This window comes from Sardina pilchardus, chromosome 23 (assembly GCF_963854185.1).
Source record: "Sardina pilchardus chromosome 23, fSarPil1.1, whole genome shotgun sequence".
Taxonomy (NCBI): Eukaryota; Metazoa; Chordata; class Actinopteri; order Clupeiformes; family Clupeidae; genus Sardina; species Sardina pilchardus.
This window is the reverse complement of record NC_085016.1, coordinates 3,221,992-3,244,518: the sequence shown is the minus strand read 5'-3', so window position 1 is coordinate 3,244,518 and position 22,527 is coordinate 3,221,992. Positions and strand designations below refer to the sequence as shown.

The 22,527-nt window shown below is 42.4% G+C and overlaps 3 protein-coding genes across 6 annotated transcripts; 1 reads left to right on the top strand and 2 right to left on the bottom strand.

Annotated features, from left to right (window-relative positions):
• Positions 1-6,415: 6,415 nt before the first annotated feature.
• Positions 6,416-16,108, bottom strand: chst10 (carbohydrate sulfotransferase 10). 4 transcript variants are annotated; one of them, XM_062528115.1, is made up of 6 exons: positions 15,986-16,108; positions 11,262-11,401; positions 10,063-10,154; positions 9,609-9,843; positions 8,764-8,869; positions 6,416-8,639 (listed from the first exon to the last, which is right to left on the bottom strand). In XM_062528115.1, exons 2-6 carry the CDS (start codon positions 11,362-11,364, stop codon positions 8,063-8,065), a joined length of 1,113 nt encoding a protein of 370 aa, XP_062384099.1. In that variant the 5' UTR covers positions 11,365-11,401; positions 15,986-16,108; the 3' UTR covers positions 6,416-8,062. The 4 variants fall into 4 exon arrangements, with proteins under 4 accessions (XP_062384099.1, XP_062384097.1, XP_062384096.1 ...); XM_062528113.1 differs by lacking the exon at positions 15,986-16,108 and adding an exon at positions 14,264-14,337; XM_062528112.1 differs by lacking the exon at positions 15,986-16,108 and adding an exon at positions 13,215-13,342.
• A 2,324-nt stretch (positions 16,109-18,432) lies between these two features.
• On the bottom strand, positions 18,433-20,676 carry rpl31 (ribosomal protein L31). Its single transcript, XM_062527554.1, has 5 exons — positions 20,653-20,676; positions 19,894-19,997; positions 19,375-19,500; positions 18,964-19,076; positions 18,433-18,496 (listed from the first exon to the last, which is right to left on the bottom strand). Exons 2-5 carry the CDS (start codon positions 19,995-19,997, stop codon positions 18,465-18,467), a joined length of 375 nt encoding a protein of 124 aa, XP_062383538.1. The 5' UTR covers positions 20,653-20,676; the 3' UTR covers positions 18,433-18,464.
• A 346-nt stretch (positions 20,677-21,022) lies between these two features.
• lipt1 (lipoyltransferase 1) lies at positions 21,023-22,467 on the top strand. The gene has a single exon (XM_062527801.1). The coding sequence runs from the start codon at positions 21,186-21,188 to the stop codon at positions 22,326-22,328; it is 1,143 nt and encodes a 380-aa protein (XP_062383785.1). The 5' UTR covers positions 21,023-21,185; the 3' UTR covers positions 22,329-22,467.
• Positions 22,468-22,527: the final 60 nt, after the last annotated feature.

Genomic DNA, 22,527 nt, shown 5'->3' with positions numbered 1-22,527 from the left:
GAGACTACATGCACTTACTGTAAGCTAGCCAAGTAGATACAACCTACAAAATGCTTGAGCTGTCCATGACAGGCGGAAAGAAACCTCCGAGAAAACATCTAATCCCAGATCTAATCCAGGGCTAACCCGGGAATCCTGTGTGGCGTAATCACAGGGATTCTCCAGTGTTGAGGAAACACCTGTTTTGAGGAATGAGTGGGTTTTGCAGCTGTGATGATGCATTTCTCTCTGCATGGCTTAAAAATGAAACAGCCCCAATTTCCCATTGCCATATAGGTAAAGTCATGACTTTTGACCACCATAATCTAATAATTTCCTCATTCATCACCAGTGAAAGCTCTTGCATGAGGAACTTTCCCCTGAGTGTTCTTAAGATATCAGCAGTGGAATGGATGGACCACCCGGCCATGAGGCATACAAATGAAATTCATGAATGAGGGCTCCTTAACGTTTTATGCCAGAGAATGTATTGCATTGTATTCCTTTAGGGGACCAAAGTTTCATAACCTTTATGGCAAATATTGCAGCTCATTCAGCCAAATCAAGTGGCATTTGGTCTGCTGAGTAAATATTTCAAAATGGCCTTAATTGGCAATGCATGTGATGATAGGCAGCCTAAATGAAATCTTTCAGACTGAGTTGTTGGAACTCACCAACTGTTGCGCCCAAGATTTCAATATTTTGGTGTTCAACCCATCAACCCATCAACCAACAACCCAACCCAACCCAGCCACCCATCCCACCAACTGCTCATTTAACCTAGTTAACACACAGGCTACACGTGCCAATATGTGATGCAAAGGTTCAAAGTGTACGAAATTAGCCATCATGATCCTCCATCCATACTATAGTGCAGTAAGAGCCACCAGCTGGGTCTTCAGGGTTTGGTATCAGCTCCTGACCTCGTCCTCCAGTCCTCTCTGATATCTTGTTAGTGAAGAAGTGGCCTGCCTGCCTGCCAAAATGGTGGCTGGTCAGATTCAGGCAGTCATCCCCTGCTGGTCAAATGCCAGAAGTGAATCACGCACTGCAATGCACCCTGCTGGGTTTGGCCAAAGACACCATTGGCTTGTAATGTCTGTCCACAACAACTGTGTCCTTTCACAGCAGACTGCTACATACTGGTGCAGTGAAATGGCACCAGAAGAGATTCTGTGAAGGCCCAGATATTTTATGAAAGAAAAGCTGAAGAGGACAACCTTGGTGCTTATTTGGTAAAAGAACCTGCATGTTCAACTGAGTCCTACAGTGCAGGCCCTATTCTAACAGCTCAAGCATGGCACCATGATGCTTTGCAGTTTCATAATCAGCATCAGATATACTGTAGGTCTTGACCTATTCTCTAGGTCAAGACCTACAGTATATCTGATGCTGATTATGAAACTGCAAAGCATCATGGTGCCATGCTTGTGACCAAAGCTAGACTAGAGTCTAGTACATTTTCTTGAAGTATATTTTTTGGTCTTTTTCACCTTTATTCATACAGTGACGAGTGAGAGAAGAGCTGTAGCCTGTTGTGCCACAGCACCCCCCATTCTCTGGTACATTTCATTCTGTTTTCAATAGCACCTTTAGGTGAGTGATGAAGTTAGTGTAAGTCATAACTCAGAGCCTATTAGGTTAGATAGTGGAGACATACAGTATCTCCAGAGCCTATATGATATTTTAGGGAGAGTTTACATAAATACCATCTCTGAAAGAAAGGGATACAATTACAACAAAGATTAAGGCTGAAGAACAAAGCACTGGACAGAGGATGAATGACTGAAAACTGAAACATTTGAGTTAAAAAAAAAAAAAAAAAAAAAAGATATTGGTAGTGCTTGATGGAGTGGAGGGGCTGTAGTGGCCTATAAGCTTTTGTGTTGTGAAATTGCACAGCGAAAACAATCAGATAGCCTATCGCTCTATTTTGCAATGTCATGCCACCTGCATGAAACAGGACAATGACCCAAAGCACTGATCAAATGTTATAAAATATATTTTTTAGGAAAAAAACAGTCAACTGTTCTCTCTCTGGTGGATTGGGCAGCACAATCACAGGAGTCCAGCTGTGCTGTTGTGAGCTGTTGAATTGGTGAAATTGTAGACTTGTGTGTCCCCTAGCCATTACAGCACTGATAATGTAGACTCATAATAGCCATTATTGACAGCACTGATAATGTGGACTGTGTATCCCTAAATATTGACAGCACTGATCATGTGGACTGTGTATCCCCTTAGGCTAATAGCCATTATTGACAGCACTGATCATGTGGACTGCGTATCCCTAATTATTGACAGCACTGATAATGTGGACTGTGTATCCCTAATTATTGACAGCACTGATAATGTGGACTGCGTATCTCCTTAATAGCCATTATTGACAGCACTGATAATGTGGACTGTTTGCTGTTGTGTAGGCCTACCTGAGCGCGGCACGTGAAGGCTGCTCGGGTGGTTTTAATAGCAGCTTACTGTACTCACTGACTCCTTCCTCCACCCAGCGGAGGGATTACGCGCTGGATCTGAACCGGCCCGTAGCTACGCTGGAGCTCCTCACGGGGCAACTCTGCGGCTGCTCTCCGCTCTCGTGCTGAGGGAGGACTCAGAGGATTAGCCCCAATAGGCCCTCTCTTTAATCTGGACGCTGGACACCTTTAACATTTCGCTCAATTCTGAAACCACCCACAGAACGGCTAAATGCTCTGCCGTTTAAAATTAGCCCTAAACCCATGTTGAATTGCAAAAAGGACAGACAACATATCAAATAGTGGGGTACGAATTGCAATTCCGTAGGATTTTTTTTGCTAAAATTAATTTTTTTGTTGTATTTGCTTTATTTGGGGTCCTACTGTGGAAAAATGACGGGGTGCGAATTTTCTGACCCCGTTTTGCCTCCCCTCTGGGGAACGCTTTCTCACCTTGGCCAGAATACTGACTGCACACATACATCTACTAATAATGATCACATTTTCACAATCTAGGTGTCAATTTAGGGGTTATTGAAGATGCTGAGTCCATGTATGACAGTTTCATTGTGATCAGTAGTTGTTATGACTCATTTGTTGCAGTAATAAAGGCAAATCCAATGGGGCAAAGTCGCCAAACAGTTAGTGAGCTCATATCTTGGGAACATCATTATTAGTAGATGTATGTGTGCAGTCAGTATCCCCAGAGGGGGGGGGGGGGGGGGGGGGGGCAAAACGGGGTCAGAAAATTTGCACCCCATAATTTTTCAACAGTAGGACCCCAAATAAAGCAAATAAAACAAAAAATCAATTTTAGCAAAAAAATCCTACGGGACCATTATTTCATAACAATTCGTACCCCACTAAAACGTCGAAACCACTTTGACCATTTCATGACAGATATGTGGTCATTTTGAGTTTGATGTCAGCAACACATCTCAAAACGGCTGGAACGGCTTGAAAAGTTGTGTAATGCTAAAACAGAATGAGCAACATTTAATTATACTATAGGTGCCACCATGATAAAAAAAAAAAAACGAGCATCCCACAGGTTGATATCTCAGAAGTAAAACATACAGTCCCCTCCAAAAGTATTGGAACACATGCTAAAGTTGACTATATAAAATCATCTTTTGGAAATTGATCTTTATTAGGGCTGTCAATCGATTATTTTTTTTTCTAATTAATCTAATTAATTACATACTCTGTGATTAATTAATCTAAATTAATCGCATATAGAATTTTTGCTGTTAAAGCATTGTATGATGTCAATTCAAATGAATCATTGAATAATCGGCATTAGTGACATTAAAGTTCAAAAACTCTTGATGAGATTATAATGGCCATAACAATATGACCTAATATGCTGAGGAAATAAATTCAAAAGTGCCTCGGGGCCTCAATGTCAACATTGTTTCTTTGCATTGATTTGGTACCTTAGAGGTCAAAGGTCACAATTGATTAATCTGCGTTATTTTTTTCAATCAGTTAATTTTTCTAAAATTAATTAATCAAAATTAATCAGTTAATTTGACAGCCCTAATCTTTATGCTTTAATATATATATATATATATATAAAACAATAGGAAATATTCAACCTTTAAAGGGATATTCCGCCATTTGTGGAAATACGCTCATTTTCCACCTTCCCTCGAGCAAAAGAATCGATATTTACCTTGTTCCCGTTCATCCAGCCATTCTGTGAGTCTGGCGATACAACTTTTAGCTTCATTTAGTCTCGTCATCTTGATTTAGACTTTTGTCATGTCATTAGAGTCTTGTGATTGTGTGTTGCATAATGCGGATATGGGCCGTGGAGTGAATGCAGAAGTGCCGTTCATCCTGTTACGAGTTGATGAACCGCTGAAATGATTTTGGAAACATTATGTTAAGGTACAAAAAATGTTGATAAATGCTTTACATTGCTTTAATGTTGCTAAATGTGTTTATTGATTCATTTAATATTGATGATCATGTCTTGGGGGCAGTGGTGGGTTTGTTGTTCACCCCTAAAGGGCCATGAAACGGTGGGGGGTGCCAATCAGCAGCGCACACATGCTGCGGTCCTCATCTTTTGCTGTTCCGCATCACTTCCTGTCCAGTGTCTGCGCTCTGTAGCGTCCCCTCGCCCTGAGCCGCACAATGGGCACGTGCTCAGCAGGCACACACACACACACACGCGTACAAGGACATTCACACACTCATTCTATTTTTCTCTCTTCCTCACTCACTCTCTCTCTCTCTCTCACACACACACACACACACACACAGAAAAGCACACCTGCACATTGCTAGTATCACCTGTCCAACAATACCGGTCTGAAAAGACCCTCAATCTCACAGCACATGCTGTTCAGCACGGGCCCATGTGATACCTCTCAGTTTACAGTCCAACACACACACACACTCACACTCTCTCTCACACACACACACTCTCTCTCACACACTCACACTCTCTCTCACACACACTCACTCTCTCTCTCTCTCTCTCTCTCTCTCTCTCTCACACACACACACACACACACACACACACACACACACACACCGTAGCAGTAGCCAGCCAGCCTCATCTCTGCTCTCATGAGACATTGTGGGTGTTTTCTTTCAGCTGAGATGTGAAAGTCAGTGCCAAATGAATAATCATCAGTGTCATGTTAATCGATGTCAAATTGGGACATCGTTGCCTTGGTGCTTGTGGTCATGCCATTCAGAATGACCATGATGATGTTTGTGATACAGCAGGCTGTGAAGCGCATCAGGAAGAGATGAAAGCAGCAGTTGGCCAAATCTCCATCCTCCTGACTGAGCCTCACGGGAAGCGTGCACGTCCATGAGCTCTGAGTGGCTGCTGCGGGAGCGGAACAATAGGCCAGTAGCGTCCAGACGAGCGAGTGAGCGCTGATCTTGAATGGAGCGACTGAGGGACACGAGCACTTACTGTGAGCACCGAGATGCTTCCCCATTCACAGTCAAATTCACACGGGGCACAGAGAGAGAGAGAGAGAGAGAGAGAGAGAGAGAGAGAGAGAGAGAGAGAGAGAGAGACAGAGAGGGGGGGAGAGACAGGGAGAGAGAGAGAGAGAGAGAGAGAGAGAGAGAGAGAGAGATGTTGCTATAGCAACCAGGATTTACCACTAGCCGTAGGCTATTTTATTGTGTCTCACTGATCATTCAAATGGCCCTGAAGTGCTCTGTATGCTATAGGCCGGACACCCCCACGCACAAAGCTGTGTACCTTCTGAGAACTGACCACATCCTGATGAGAACAGAAGAATGGCCCCAGATGGCAGGCAGGACGTGATGGAGCAGTGTGCTGGTGCTGCAGTCTCTCATGGAGGGGGAGAAACGTCTCTCTTTACACGGAAGACCAACAAGGTTTCCTCACTTGGTCAAACTGCAAAGATTCTATTTGAGAGCAAGTTGACTTAAAGAACTTTTTATCTGAGCATAACATACTAAAAAGGCTAAATAAGTACTACTACCCGTTTCACAAACCAAATCAGATCTCTTGCTTCCCTAGCAACCACTCATGTTTCCTTGTGCTTGAGTGGAGAACAACTGGTCCTCATGCCCCCAGATTGGGTTACATTGGGCCTCCACTTAGGTGCTATAATGGTCACATTTAGTGCAATACTGCCCCCATGTGGTCAAACAAAATACATTACGCCATCCCACCCCCCATATAAAAATGTTTTTTACATGGCTTTCTGAAGCCATTTGTGCTCTTTTGGTATCATTGCTATTTTTTTTTTATCATATAGCAATACTATTGTTGATGGAGTTCCCAATGGCTTCTAGCCAGTTAACTTGTTACTTTCAGAAAAAACCCCCTCCAAAACACCATTTATGGGTTTATTACCATGTTCCCAGGTGTATATTTACATATACATGTCTATGCTCAAGCAATCAATTGTGGATAGCGTGTGGATATGGTTTTGCCAAAGAAAGACATCAGACTTGTTGAGGAGGTTCTAGTTGCGTCATTTACTGTAGTTAGTGATTTCAGTGCAATATAACAGCGTTCCATGACCCTGGTCCTACTGCAACTGACATGAACACATTCACACCATCATGACGGAAGAGTGTGAACAGGAAATGGCATCACAGCGCTGCATTGAGGTCATTATGCGCAGGCTGGGCGTGTGCGTGGTCATTTTCGCCGCTGCACACTCACAACCAAAGCGGCCCAGCCTGACGCTCTGCTGTCGTGGTAACGGGGCATATATGGCTGGTCTCCCAGCTCATACTGCATCTCGGTGGGTGCAATAGGCGGCTCTTTTGACACCAATCCAGCTGCGCTAAAAGACTGTGGTGACTTCAGGAGTTTGCTGGTCACATATCACAACTTCATTCATAACATGTTTTTCTGAAAAAGATGTCCTCCGTATGGGAATGTGAAACACTCACACAGCAGGTGTGAAGTAGGTTTGATTGTTTGCTTCAAAATATCTCTTTTTTTTTTTATGACTGACGAGGAGTCACAACAGTCTTTTCCATTCCATTTATTTTTAAAATATAATACACCTCTTTTTCTGAGACAATACAACCTTGTGAACAGTTTGAATATCATCCCATGGCATAGTCAGCTCCAGACCTTTTGAGTATGAATTTCGCTAAGGTTTTAGAATAACTAGTGGATGCTGCAATACTACCACCACCCAGTATTACAGTGCGTTCATGCCGCTGGGAAGTAGGAATGTTCCCACTTCTAAACTCCCCATTTCCGAAGTGAGAGTGTTCGCTATATTGAGTGACGTTTAAACATCCTCCATGGAGCTCTGCCAACGCCCCCACTTCGAACTGGGAAGTTCCCAGTTTAGGTGTGACGTGCACCCCCCTGTACTCTAGAATTCTCACACTTCCCAGTTGCTCATGAACGCACCATTTCTCCACTGTAATCAAATTCAGAGGCATTCAGAGTGACCTACACGGTATCATTTGTTGGCAACTACAAGGACACTTTGTCAGCAGGAACAGGGCCACTACAGCACAGGTCACCTGTGCAGAGACACTACGCTCGTCACCGATCCAAACCAACCCTTCAGTTTCTGTCTCAAACACCCCATCTACCACCACCACCACCACCAACACCCTGATCACGATTTTAAATTCATAAAGTTGATTTTTATTTCATACTGTTCTAGGTCAACTGTTATCATTGTCTGCTGGCTCTTTATCTAAATGTTGGAGTGTTTCTCGGTCTATAAAAAAGAGATGCTGTGATTGTTAGTTCATTTCGTTGTACATTTCTCCACAAGGAGACAGGGTAAGAGCAGGTAACTACATTAATTAAATATTTAGTGTACAGTAGTCTTGTTAAATAATGTTGCTGCACTACAGCAAGTAGCAGCAGTTGCTTGGACTCCATAGCAATAACACCTGACAATCATCATCAAACTCAAGAGGGAGTGTCCACCATCACCACCTACTGGTAAGCCCAGGTACTGGCCGGGGACAATCGTAGTCGCTCTCCCTCCCATTCACCAGAGAGGCCAAAAGCCATCTGGGTGCCACCACTTGGCCAAAGGGCAGCCGCCGCCGCCAGGTTGGCCGTGCTAGCCGTCGCTCATGCTAGGGCTGCTGCTACATGGGAGCTGAGGGGAGGTCGAAGGTCAGTCCAACAGGAAGTCGGGCCGCGGGTAGCCGAAGAGGTCGAAGTCGCCCTGGAAGCGCTCGTAGAGGCGTCGCGCGTCGCGCTTGCCGATGCCGGAGAAGTAGCGCTCCACCTTGGTGCGGTTGTAGAGCGTGATGCCGGGCGGGATGGTGGGGTAGGACACCAGGTGCTCGATGCCGGCGGCGCGCAGGATGTAAGGAGCGTCGCGGTCCAGCGTCTCGTGGTGGCCCACCACGCTGTAGGAGATGTCGCACGGCGCGCACAGCTCCACGTAGGTCACCCAGTGGATCACGTGCGGCCCGAACTGCCGGTTGAGCCGCCGCTGGCCCGACACGTCGCCCAGGTACCGCACGAAATCTTCGAAGCGCAAGCCGGGCGCTTCGTGCCTGGAGGAGTCGTCGTCGTCGCCGTCGGGGTCTCGATGGAACCGTCGGTATTTGCGAATTATGGCGGGGGCGATGTCGTGCTTGTACCAGGGCTCAAAGCGAGGGTTCTTCACAAACTTGTCCTTAAAAGCAGAGATGATTCGCTCAAAAGGGTCTCGAACAATGAAGAACTTGAAGTACGTGTCCAATCTGAAGAGGAGAATAACAAATGCAATCTCAATCACAGAACACACTTGAAATGCAATTACACAAACATCAACACAGGCTTATGCAGTTCTACCACATTTGCAAAGATGTCAATATTGGCTCAGACCTTTCTTTAATCTCAGCTTCCTTCATGGAGGAGAGGCGGGGAAGGCCGTTCTTCTCATGGTCATGGACCACGTCTTCAGGGATGTCCTCGACCTTAGAATACTTTCCTACAACAGGTACAGGAACATGGGACAGAAGAATAAAATCTCCTTAGGCACGTTCACAACTGGACAGGACATGAGATGCTCTTAGGCACGTTCACAACTGGACAGGACATAAGATCTCCTTTGGCGCACTAACAACTGGACTGGACAGAAAGCTTATTCTGAGGTGCGTTCAAATTCAACATGGGTGAACACTTGGGAACTTTTGCAAACAGATTTCTGTTTACTTTGAGTTTTTGGTGAACGCTGGCAAACACTCGCAAACAGTCAGAGAAGGTAGTTCTTGGTGAACATACCATGGAGCTAGCCGTGAGCTTGATGACGGAAACAATGCAATTATCGTTACGATGGAATGTTGACACCAAATCATTCGAATTTAACTGGTCAGAGAAAACATGTTCACCACAAACCTTCGCCAATGTTTGCGGAATTTGAACGCACCTGTGGTCTCATGGTATCCTGGTTTCATATCCTGCTGTAGTTCATTGGAACCACATCAATATGAGCAGGATTTGGACTCAAATGTTTTCCAACTAATGAAAAGGTCATTACAAAACCAGTCTTAATTCAGAGGGCAATAAAGCCAGAGTACACATACACTTAAGCTACATTCCCATGAGCCAAACCCCTGGGGCTCGCTATGAGTCATGTTTCAAGCACACACTGATGCACACACACACGGACACACACATCGATGCACACACACAGGGACACACACACAGGGACACAAAGAGACACTCACCGTTGAGCACAATGAGGACCTTTTTCCACTGTGTGTTGCCCACCTTGGGGGTCTGGCAGAAGAGAATCTTGTGCTTGTCACACACAAAGATGCGGTCCAGCACAAACTTGTTGACGGGCGTGTGTGTGAGATTCCGAAGGGAAGAGTTCCGGCACACACTGGCCAGCACGTCCAGACGCCTCTCTTCCACCGACCGCCAATCAGACGGGATTGTGGGTAACGGCCCCACGGCGGACTGAGGAGGACAGGAAAAGTTTGGCCAGTGAATGAATGCTTTATTAACTCTAAAAATGAGCTCATCAAGGTATAAATGAGCATTTCTGAGCACTACAGATGCACCAATGGGTTAAACAGGCAGTCAACCAAGTGAACAAAACTATCATGGGAAACTACCATGTCAAACAACAATAATAATAATAATAATACAATACTAACAATTGTATGGCAAACTTACCAAATTGTTAGGTTGCTGTATTGCTTTCTGAGGTTTGAGTGTTTTGAAAGACAGCTCGGTCCACGTCCTTGGTCCCACCTTCCCCCCATAGTCTGCAACACAAAGCAGACGTGTCCGTCATTCCACTGATAACAGAACTTACAGCCGTGTTGGTCAGATCCCACTCGTCATGTCAAGCACAACAGATGGCATAACGACTTCTCCTCTGCTCTTCTATTACTAAAACGGATGGATTCTTTGTAAGACTGCACTATCAACTGGATACTTGGAGAAAATATCTAATTGTAATTTTTCTGACACATATTGGGATTCCGTTAAGCGAAGCTTCTGTTCAATATTCAAAAGGTGTCAGATGAGCTTCACCATCTATCCTACTTGGAGGATGACATGAACATAAACATCATAGACGTCACAAAGATTAAGCATTGGAACATATTTGCGAGTTGCATGACAAATCGCAGCCTTAGCAATTAGCTATTTGCAAATTCAAGTTTAAAAACGCGATTCATTGGGCAGCCCTGATTGTTTGTCATAGTATGGTCGGGCAAAAGCGTGGAGGAGGAGCCAACATCCAAGGAGATGTGCTGGCCAGGAGAATTATCAAATTAAAAGCAGTAGTAGCCGGACACATATAAACTGATTTTAGCAAAATGTCCTAATATATGAGGTTAATACACAGGGGCAGCAGCTGATATGGTATCCATATGAAATTGCTTTTTTTTTTTTTAAAGCACATTTTTTGGGCTTTTGTGCCTTTTAATGTTGACAGGACAGTAGAGAGAGACAGGAAGCGAATGGGTGAGAGAGTTGGGGTGGGATCCGGAAAGGACCACGGGGCGGGAATCGAACCCGGGTCGCCGGCGTGCGGTGCAGGTGCCCCAGCCAGTTGCGCCACGGCTAGGGCCTGAAATTGTTTCTTTTAACTTGTACAAAACACTGCCCTGCGGCTCATACGTAATGCAGCTAATGACCTTCCATGAAAGACATTCCAAGAAAGGTCTGAAAGAATATTTATAAGTTTATAAATGTGTTATAGTTGTATAGGCCTGTGTTGATGTTCTGCAGTTCAAATGTGTTTTGTGATTGAGGTTGAATTGTTTATTCAGATTGGACACGTCCCTCCTCTCTGATTAATAAAGGTCGGTTATTAATAAATGTATTAGGAGATGCTCGGTTTGTAATAGTCAGGCGTCACTCACCGTCAGGCACGCGCAGGTTGAAGTTGATGAAGCGACTAGCGACCATGAGCAGTAGGAGCACCCAGCCACACGCACCCACCAGCAGCCAATGGCGACGCATCATCTCCCAACGTGCCGACCGACAGCCATCCACGCCACACCTAGCGCCATGACAACCAACGACAAGTCAAAACATGACATTGACAACACAAAGCTTTAAAAAAAACAGACAGCCATCTCAATCCTCTTGTTCTGTGCCATCTCAAAACAGGTCATGTGCTACTAAGCATACAATACTACGCAGACATTAATCTTGATCATCTACTCTTACACCGGTATGCTGTGAGGCGTGGTGTGAAACTTTGAGGAACTCGATGTATTTGTATAAAGGTTCATGAAATAGTTAGTTATGTGGCTTCTTGATCAAAGCATCATGTTAGTGTATGCCTATTGTTATGGTCTCAACTCATGAAGACTCTGTAGAGACAAATTATGGACATACTGTAAATATAGACACACACCTATTATAGCCTGTAATAATGTATACAATAATGTAAGGCATAATGTTACTTCATAATCAGTAATCATAAACCAATAGGTCTGAGTGTTCTGGTTTGGCCTTTAGTGTGTCTTAGCCCCCAAAAGATTGAGAACCTTGAGCTGATGAGCTTGCTCTGAGAGCCATAGGTTACCTGTCACACTAGGTCGGCTAAACTCTTCATATTAAGGCAAGCACCCATCACTGCCTGTATTTCACACAATTTGACATACTAAACTGAAATCCAGAGGCATTAGAACACAAGTCTACTTCCCTTAAGGATTACATCATGTCTGTCTCCATGTAAAACTCACTAAATCACTCTTAAAAACAGGGTGTGGGCCACATGAGCGATCATACCCAATGACTGCATAATCTATATAAAAACACTGATCATACCATTTTAAAGAATGAAGCGGACATTGGCTTACTGTGCCATTTCATTAAGTAGAGCAACTTGGAAAATTTGAGCCTCACCCTACACAAACATTGTCTTTTAATTTTTTAATTACAATATTACTCATTTTAGACATAAGTGTCAAAAGCAACTGGCAAAACAAGACAATTAGTCATGATCTTAAAGTAATTAAAGAAGCACAGAAACACTGAACGTTTTATCTGGGAATAAAGGAAATGTACCCACAAGAACACTGAGCAAATTTGAAGTTTAGCATGACTGACAAACTAATGTAATTTCAACACCACTATTTGTATAGAAAACTGACCGGACCGGTGGTGGTAGTTGGGGATTATAATGAAGTCTTGACAGCTAATCATATTTAATACTCGTTTAGCTAGGTAAGAAGGCTTAAATGCTTCACTCTGAACTGACTGTACAGATGGACAGCACACGGACGATGCGCTGTCCATCTAGTTCTAACGTTGTGCAGTCAGTCATTGCTCCAAACGGATTTTAACTTGGCAATTCAGTGACATGAATGAGCTAAAATTCCTGTTACCCTGCGAATAAAATGTGAAATATTCCGTGTGAACCAACTACTTTTCCAAACACAAGCACTAGCCCACCATTCTAATACTTCACACTGGCTAGCTAGCTAACGTTATGGTCAACACCATTGCTGGAGCTAGTTCTAGTTGCTGGCTAGCTAGATTACAGCAGGACAGATGCGCAAAGGGATATTGTACAACCATGACACACAAGCTCTAAAGTCACCAACATCAGACGACTTTGAAACTGATCGTCCACAGCTAAAGAACAGTGATAGTAACACCGATTAGCATCGAACAAGGACACTCTGAACACTAAATTAGGTTGCTAACGGTACAGCTAGGCAAGCTAACCTGGCCAACCCATAACCGTTAGCTTAAGTATTGTGGTGTCAAAACATGAACTAGCTGGTGCAAGTTAAAACGGCATGTATCACCCTCGTAATATTTGCAACGATGTATGAAATTATATTACCATAATGTATTACCGTAGTTTATGTGCTAACCGCACCTCTCCAAGATAACTGATGCCCATACATTTCAAGTTGGAAGTCTTGCTGTCCCACAGTTAACATGTTGTCAATAGCTACTACATCACATCACATGGGCCAGCAGAACAAACTCCCTTTCATCATGACCACGGACCCTAATGAGACTCAACATCGCCCCCTTTCAGCGGCTAATCTGACATTTTCATAATCGATCATTTTATGATAGAAGCATCATATTTGTTAGAAAAACTCACAAAAGGGAATTTCATTTGATCATATTTATAATCGTAGACGCCTCGGATTTGGACAAATATGGAAGATTGATAGAATTGAAAACAGGAATAACTAAACAGTAATGTATTTCACCATACATTAATAAAAAAAAAAATCAAAATGAACAGGTTTTTGATCCATCACCCACCCGCTGCACCCTGTTAGGAGGGTAGGGCCTACATATGGGGAGGTATTGGCCGGACACAGATGTTAATATCTCGAGAACCGTCTTAGGATGACCAACTTTTTTTTCACACATGTGCACACACAAACACACACACAGGCATGCACACACACATTAACATACATGGACTCACACAAACACATAAACATTATGCGCACACACACACACACACACACACACACACACACACACACCATAATGTAATGTAACACACACACAGGCATGCACATACACATTAACATACATGGACACAAAACACACAAACACATAAACATATGCGCGCGCACACACACACACACACACACACACACTCACACACACACACACACACACACACACACACAATGTAATGTAAAATAAACATACCCACACACACATAAAAACACACGTACACCCCATACCCCACATACGGACTCACAAGTGAGACACATCACAAATATACAAAAACACATATACAGTACAAAAACAAAACACACACTGTGCACACACTCATTCGCAAACAGTTCATATTCAATTCATCATATTTTGTACCACGTTGAGGTAGATGCAACGCAACACCCATTTAAATCTTAATTTCATCTTAATTTACCTTAACAGCTTCGGATTTGGATGGTTGTATTACTTTTTCCGGATTGAAGGGTGGCTTTCTCGCTTCCCCTTATATTTGACAGATTCTATCGGTCACTGGAAAAACCAGCCTGCACTCTAGTGTAATCTTGCACTGGATCATCTTCCGGAATCTCAACATTCTGATCACGACAACCCTATCAAATTACTATGCCAGCACCAGTCAGAGCCTATCCATGTGTTGCACTTTTATAATCATCATAGATATCACCAAAAATATTGGTTTTACCAAAAGTATTTGGCAGTATATAGGCTATTTTTAAACTACAAAAATACACACCATGAACGCAATTTGATATAAGTGTGCAGTAATTTTCTTCAACCCAATAACATACAAAAATTACAAAATGCTCTAGGCTATTTGAAATGTGTATAGTAGACGCACATATCATAAATAGACATGCCTAACCACAATGATACATTAGAAGGTGGTGGGTGTGCTAAAATTCCCTTCCTTATAGCATCGCCTTCTACATCCCACATTTAAAAAAACAAACAAAAAAAACAATCAACAAACAAACAAACAAAAAAAATGGCCGCATTGGATCCCAGGAGCCAAATCCGATTCTAAATCTGATCAAGACCCCTTTTGTGATTTTTTTACACCAAATTAAGTCACAAAGTGATCTATTTTTTGTGCTTAACTGCCCCAATTACATCAATGGCCGAACATTGCCCCCCCGAGAATGATTTTCAGGCTCTGAAAATAGTATGGAGATAGGATTTGAACAGAAACATTTGTCAAGTCTTGGTTTTTTGGGACCCATTCTTGATACCAGGTTTGAATAAAATCTGAGACGCCTTGGTTTTTTGGGATCCATTCTTGATATAGACCAGGTTTGAATAAAATCTGAGACAGTACAGCAACAAGCTTATTGGAATTGACACAGAATGACTCATACACCAGTCTTTTTCCATACTCTCAGAGGCAGACCTCCCAGTCCCAGAAAGTAAAAGGCCTGCCATACATTCTTTCTGTGCACCTAGCACAGATGATATCATTAATGATATGATCTACCTGGCTGCTATGAGCTGCTTTACTAAATGGTTGCATCACATACTTGGCAGGATTTTTATTTTCTGAACCCGGGATGTCCACCTCTGCATACTCTTACCCAGGAACATAACTCAAGGTTGCCAAGCCAGTAGCCTAGTGTAAGTTTGCACAAATTGGAAAAAATAAACAACCTTTTTTAACAAAGGACCTAAGTGACAGTATCTCCAAAAACAGCAAATAGAGATCCATGCCAAATAAAAAATGTAAATATAATATAGTACTAAAACTATACTAAAATGGATCATAGTTTCCATGAAATGTTAAACTTTATATATATTTATATATATATATATATATAAAAAGCAATCAATATGTAAAATGACTGTTTTAATGACAAAGTTACCGATAACACTTTACATTACAGATCAGTAATAAGTGGGTAATATTATGGTAATATATATGCAATTTCATGGTAATAATAATTTTAAACCACATATTAGAAATAATTAATGTGTAATTTCTAGACAATTACCATACAACAACAATGCAAATAACTTATAATAATAATAATAAATAAAATGGTAATAACTGCTGTAAATATGTACTTACCGAAGCAATAAATATTTAGGATTTACTTATTACCGATCTGTAATGTAAAGTGTTACTAAATTACCTAACCAAACTGACCTCTGAAAATGGAGAATCCTCTGTCCCCGGAGCTCAGAACCTCTGCATCCGAAGACGGCATGGATTTGAGACCAGCAGCTCAGGTGACCTCATGAGAACATACTTTATTGTAGTCCATCAATCAATCACCAGTCCTGAACAGAAGCGTTTAACAGAAGACAGGACTATTCATTGTTACAAAGGGGGAGTGGAATTGAATATTTGTACTGAAGGAGGAGTGTAGGTTTTTGTTTTTACACAATGTTACAGCCATATAGAGATTTTAACATAGAAAACCTGTTTTAAGGTGTATAGGCTGCCTGTATGTATATCTTAAATGTCAGGGCTTCTGTTTATATAATGCATGACAGGCTTACCAGTCTTGAGCATGAACACCTGAAAGGGTTGATATTTCTGGTAAAGTTTCTGTAGACCTGCTTCTCAACCTTGAGTTTGTTCCAAAACATCCCAGATTAAAGTAGTCAAAACAAGTGAAGAAACTTTCTGTCAAGAAACATATGGTATCTTTTGCACAATAATTTTGAGAACAATCTGATACCGAAGATTCAAAGATACAAAAAGCTTTGTCAAATATGTTGCCATGTTAAAACATTTTCTTTTGATTGAAGGCAGTGTGTGTGTGTGTGTGTGTTTTGTGTGTGTGAGATGTGTCGCCTTCTTCCTGATGGTAATAGCGCAAAGCGTTAGTGGAGGGGAGCTTTTAACCACCAGGAAGGTTCAGAGTGCCTCTGGCTAAAGAGGGGCAGTTAGATGAAGTTGGATTTTCTTTCCACTGCTTGCGTTGCATATAATAATAACACAGCTGTTTTTGAGGACTACGAGTTCAACTGTCATTAACAAGAGCTGCAGACATCAAAACAAACAAATAAATGCACCTCATCCAACAGCCTGGGGTTTCAGTCGGATCTTTCAGAACATTGAATTTCCCTCAATCAGGTAGACTCAACAAAAGACACACTCTCTTTATGCATTTGGAATTATATGCATGTTCTGATATAACATTTGATTTGGAAAGTCGATTTTTTTTTTGGTTCCGAGTCTGCTTGGAAAGTTGAACAAATTTAGCCACATTGTTTTAAACGCATCTCTCCAAAGGTTCAGTATGCATACAGGTCAGTGTGACACAGACATTCTATGGATAAGGATGTGTGACTACGTGTCCGAAGACTAATGCATTAGCTGCTATCAGAGCAGTGGGCAAACAGCCATGACCTTCTGATGGGACCGTGAAGCAGACTATTCAGCGCCTGCATCAACTGTCTGTGGCGTCAAGTCTTATCTGTGACCACCTCATGCATGGTGACTGAACATGCCCCGAACATCAGCTGAATGGAAAGACAAAACTCTAGGACAGAACCAGACAGACAGATGTACAATAGTACACAGCATATATTAATCCATTCAGATATTTTCGTTGTCTCGGCATTTGTGTTGCAACAACTCATAACACGTAAACATCCCAACTCATTTGGGTTTGTAGCCCAATTTCCCCATCAGTTACACTTATCCACATGATTATCTTCAAAGCCAAATGTCCTTTTCAAGGCACATTACTGAGCAGACTGTAGTAAACCCACACAATGGTCTTCATCTACAAAACCAGAGACCAAATGATTACGCTCGTTGTTTTTTCATGTGATCGTTTGGAGACAAGGCCAAATTCAGCAACGAGTTTGATTATAAACCTTCACAAAACCTACAAACTTGTACTTCCCGAAAACATTTTAGCAAGCATAACAGTTCAAACTGGCCTGTTGACATTTCCAATTGTTTTCTCATGTCTGAGGTCAGGCCCATTCAAGACGTTTTGGGAAAATGTCCCTTTTTTTCCAAGGACCATGCAATCTTCATATTCCTTAAAGACTGTACTTCTAATTACTTGATTAACACGGAGCGAGCAGTCTACTTTTAACTCAAGTACATTTTCCATATCGATTTACCACAAATCAGCCCTAAACTAGCAGGGAGAGAAAGCCAGAAGCATCTCCAAGAAGATACTGATGTGCTAACTGCCTCAAAAAAAAAAAAAAAAAAAAAAAAAAAAGGTCTGACACCACTTCTCCTTTGACCACTTCCAGGCAAGCAGGTTGTTGGTCGGAGACATCACATTGGCAGCATTTGCGGGATCTCTGCTATCGATATGAAAACCTTGTTGACGGCTGCTCTCGCATAAATATTGGCAAAGCATTTCATTGGCAATTAACGTTATTTAATTTGTCCATTCAGAGTAACTACACTTCTACTTGAGTATAGATAGTAAGTACTCTACCCACTACATTAACACATCTACTACACCTTCACTCAGATATCCAGAGCAGAGCATACTCCATACTTCTTCACAAGCAGTAAAATTCAAGCTATAGTACTGTGGCTGTGAAACGACCTTGTATTTGGTTAGGGAGACCACCATTGGGCATTAGGACAGAAAAAGCACAGCACAAGTCAGGTCATTTTTATAAATTTATTTTACCGACAACATTTAGTTCTCGTCGACGTTGACTGTCTGCAGACCTGTGAAGAGAAGACCAAGAACATCAGTATCGGCGTGACTGATCAATAATCAAACCACTGTTCGAATTCAAATGATACTTCGCTCAATTACTAAACAACAACATCAATACTGCCTGGTTAGCCATTGCCTAATTGACACCACGAGGGGACATCTGTTGGCACACTGAATAAAATCAAGCCTCTGAGGGCTATATCTGAGGAAGATCAAATCTAATTATTGTGCTCTTCATTTACACAGACCATGTTAAAAAAAAAAAAAAAAGATGCATGAGAACACAAGAAAATCCAAGGGGTTGGGCGAGGGGGGCTGAAGGTACAGGCTTTAGTGAATAGGTGTGCTTTAAGGTTTAAAGGGGGGGGGGGGGGGGGGGGGGGGGGGCAGCATGCATTTCATATAAAATCCATGATACTGTCTTTGCTGACTCTTCAAATGACCTCACAGCAGTGTGAGGTCTGGAGCCACTCACCTTTGTACGTGGTAACAGGAACGTACGTGACCAATGTGTACAGTTTGTTGGGAGAGTCTTCGTCCTCGTTACGCTTCCTAGACAGGCGGACGCGCATGCGGTAAGGGACGTTCCTAAAGGGGCGCAAAAGGAAAGACGAAACCCTGTCACCTTGAGACACTGATCACACACACACACACACACATACATACTACACAGTCAAAACACCACATCTGGGGAAAAGTGCAAGAGCTACATATCACACATGAAGGGCGAAGGTAGAGTGTTAATGAGTGTTACAGATTTAAGTCACATCAGTGACATTTATCTTAAAGAAAGAAAGAAATGAATGAAAAGATGAAGGAAACCATCAGTTGGGCAAATATCTGTCCACAACCATATCGGACAACTTGCAGGGCCAGTGTTTCTTACCTCACACCTTTGGCCCAGACAGCCTTGTTGAGACGGGTGTCAATACGGACATCAGGTGTTCCCATCTCTTTCATAGCGAACTTGCGGATCTCTTTGATGGCGCGAGGAGCCCTCCTCTTGAATGAGCTACGGAAGGAAACCAAGTAGAATTTAGACATATGACCAGGGACGAGGAGTAAGGCTACAGAGATCTGGTGGTCAAGCAAGCACACACAAGTAGGTGTGTTGTATTCATTAAAGAATATAACATGTTGTCAGTCTAAGTCAGGGGTCAAAATTAACTTTTTGAAATGTGAATATCTACCAGCCAGAGACAGATGAACTGGTGAAATCCACCAGCCATTCAATAGGAAATATGCATTTTCTGTCTGAAATCTACCAGCCAACTTCAACATTTACCAGCATTTGGCTGGTGGCTGGTGCTAATTTTGAGTCCTGGTCTAAGTCAAACCCTGCATTATCTAGCATAACAATGCTCACAACATAACAGTCAGGCTGATGTAAGATGCTCATACTTACATGCCATGGATGCGCTTGTGGACGTTGATGGTGTATTCCCGGGTCACCACCTCATTGATGGCTGACCGTCCCTTCTTCTTCTCACCCTTCTTGGTAGGAGCCATCTAACATTCAGAGACCAGCATTGAGTATCAGCTCGTTACAGTCCTTCAGCATTCACCAAACATTACGTCCTCAATGAGTGACGCGCAAATCAAGACACTGATCTTAAACACAGGGGAAGGCAATATTCGCCAACAAGTGCAACACCCTGCAGAAAACGCTGTAATTTAGACACTAATTCACATAAATAGCTGCATTACCCGAATTGTGCGTTTTCTTCTTAACATGCGAGAATGGCTAGCATAACAAGGCTTCAGTTAGCTAAATGTATTTGGGCCAACGCTGCCAAATAGGCCAGATAGTTCACAGATAGGTAACTGCTCCAATACATTTACAAACTCCACAAACTACATACGAGTCGATCCACAGTATGCTATATTTTACACAAACATGCAATACTGAAGAGTTTTCTGCAAATCCGCCTCCATATAGCCTATCCAAACTAGCCATCTTGCGAGTGGGAGGTCTAACTAGCCAGACCGGTCCAAAAATGTAAGTTTTCTAAATGAATAAGGGGCTACAAAAACACAATAATCACACCTTCTGAGAGATTATACATTAGTCTTTATATTTAGTGACTTTAATTCATCCCAAATCAATTACTTGACTAACGATGAATCTGGATTTTACCATATGAAGATGATTCTGACAACATACCTCGAACAGGGAATAGCAGAAAGGAAGTAGAAAGGGATTGTGGGTAAATGTAAACCCAACAATCGGCGATTCTTACCGGGTCAAAGCAATTACGGCAATTGCCAAAGTAAAAGTCATGATACGGTCTCCAACCATAAACAATACAGTAACGTAGGCTACTCTTATAACAAAATAATGTATGGTGGGCGTTGAAAGTGGCACTCCATTCAAGGCTGTATTGTTTGGGATGCAAACTGAGAAAGGGACAAAAGTAATTTAAAATAAATGTTTTTAAGAAACTACAAAACATACAGTCTGTAGGTTAGACCAGTTGGGCTTTAAATTCTTCGAACTTTTATTTTAGAATAAAATAGCATGCGCTACCCGGAAGTGCTAGGGCTGATACAGAACCAGCCTGTTTTTAAAAACGACTTTGACTTCTAGTAGTTACTCTTTTGCGGGTCTAACATTTAGTTAAATGTAATATGGTTTCTCTGTGCATATGAATTATTCGAGGACGGTTCAGTGATTGCGTATAAGGATTTGGCGAAATCATGATTACGCGTACTTTTAGGCACATGTGTTTGAGGACTGGAGGCCAGCCTTGGTGGTTCACGTTACGGTTTCACAACACAGTGCCCGCCGCTTTTGAAGATGGCAGTAAAGCAGGCTTCATCATCAAATCAGTGTCAACAAATATTTTTGAAAATTTGGCTTTGGAGGATTGGATTCACGATAACATAGATCTTCAAAAGCGAAGCATACTCTTTCTCTGGAGGAACACACCCACAGTTGTCATCGGCAGACACCAAAACCCATGGCAGGAATGCAATCTCAAAATGATGAGAAATATTGGGATACCACTTGCACGGAGACGCAGTGGGGGTGGCACGGTTTTCCACGATTTGGGTAACATTAACATGACGTTCTTTACATCTAAGAAAAACTACGACAGACACAGAAATCTCTCTGTAGTGACCAACGCCTTAAAAAAGCTGCGACCAGAGCTAGATGTGCAGTCAACTGAGAGATTTGATATCTTGCTCAATGGACAGTACAAAATATCGGGAACTGCTGCTAAACTGGGTCGCAATTCTGCCTATCACCACTGCACGTTGCTGTGTTCTGCAGATCGGTCAGTGCTGTCACCAGTACTTCAAAGTTCTTCTCAGGGAATCAAAAGCAATGCAACTCCAAGTGTTCCATCTCCTGTGAAAAACCTTTTTGACGAAGACCCTACTTTGGACTCGGACACTATTATGACAGCTCTGGCGTGTCAATACAACGATGAATTTGGATACGATAGTGCTGTTTATTCTGTTCATCCAGGTGACGAGGAGTGTTGGCCAGGCATTCAGAACATGGCCCAAGAACTTCAGACTTGGGAGTGGGTTTACGGAAAAACTCCTAAGTTTAGTGTTTGCACTAGTTTCGATATCCATGAGTCACCGGGAGCCACGGTCACGTTAAATATGGACATAAAGAATGGAATCATAGACGACTGTGTAATAGGCATGACCACAGAGTGGTTACCGAAAAATGTATTGGAAGAGTTTAGCTCATTTGTAAAGGGGTGCAGGTTCTGCCCGAATGAAATGTCTGCCCTGGTCGCAGCGTTCTTGAGAACAACACCCATGGGTTCGGAGTCTTCTTCCAAAATGTATAGCCTGTGTGAGAATGTCGTTACAAACATGTGATGGAATTCAATAAATGTATGAAACATATGAAAGCAAACCACATGGTTCATTCCCTTGTGGACTGATGTATTCAGTCATGTATTTGTCCTTCCATTATCTTCCTGTCTGTCTGTGTAATGTAGGTCTATGAAGACTGCCCTTACAGCGTCTGCTAAATAACCATAACCATAACCATAACCATAACAGTACTACAAAGGCC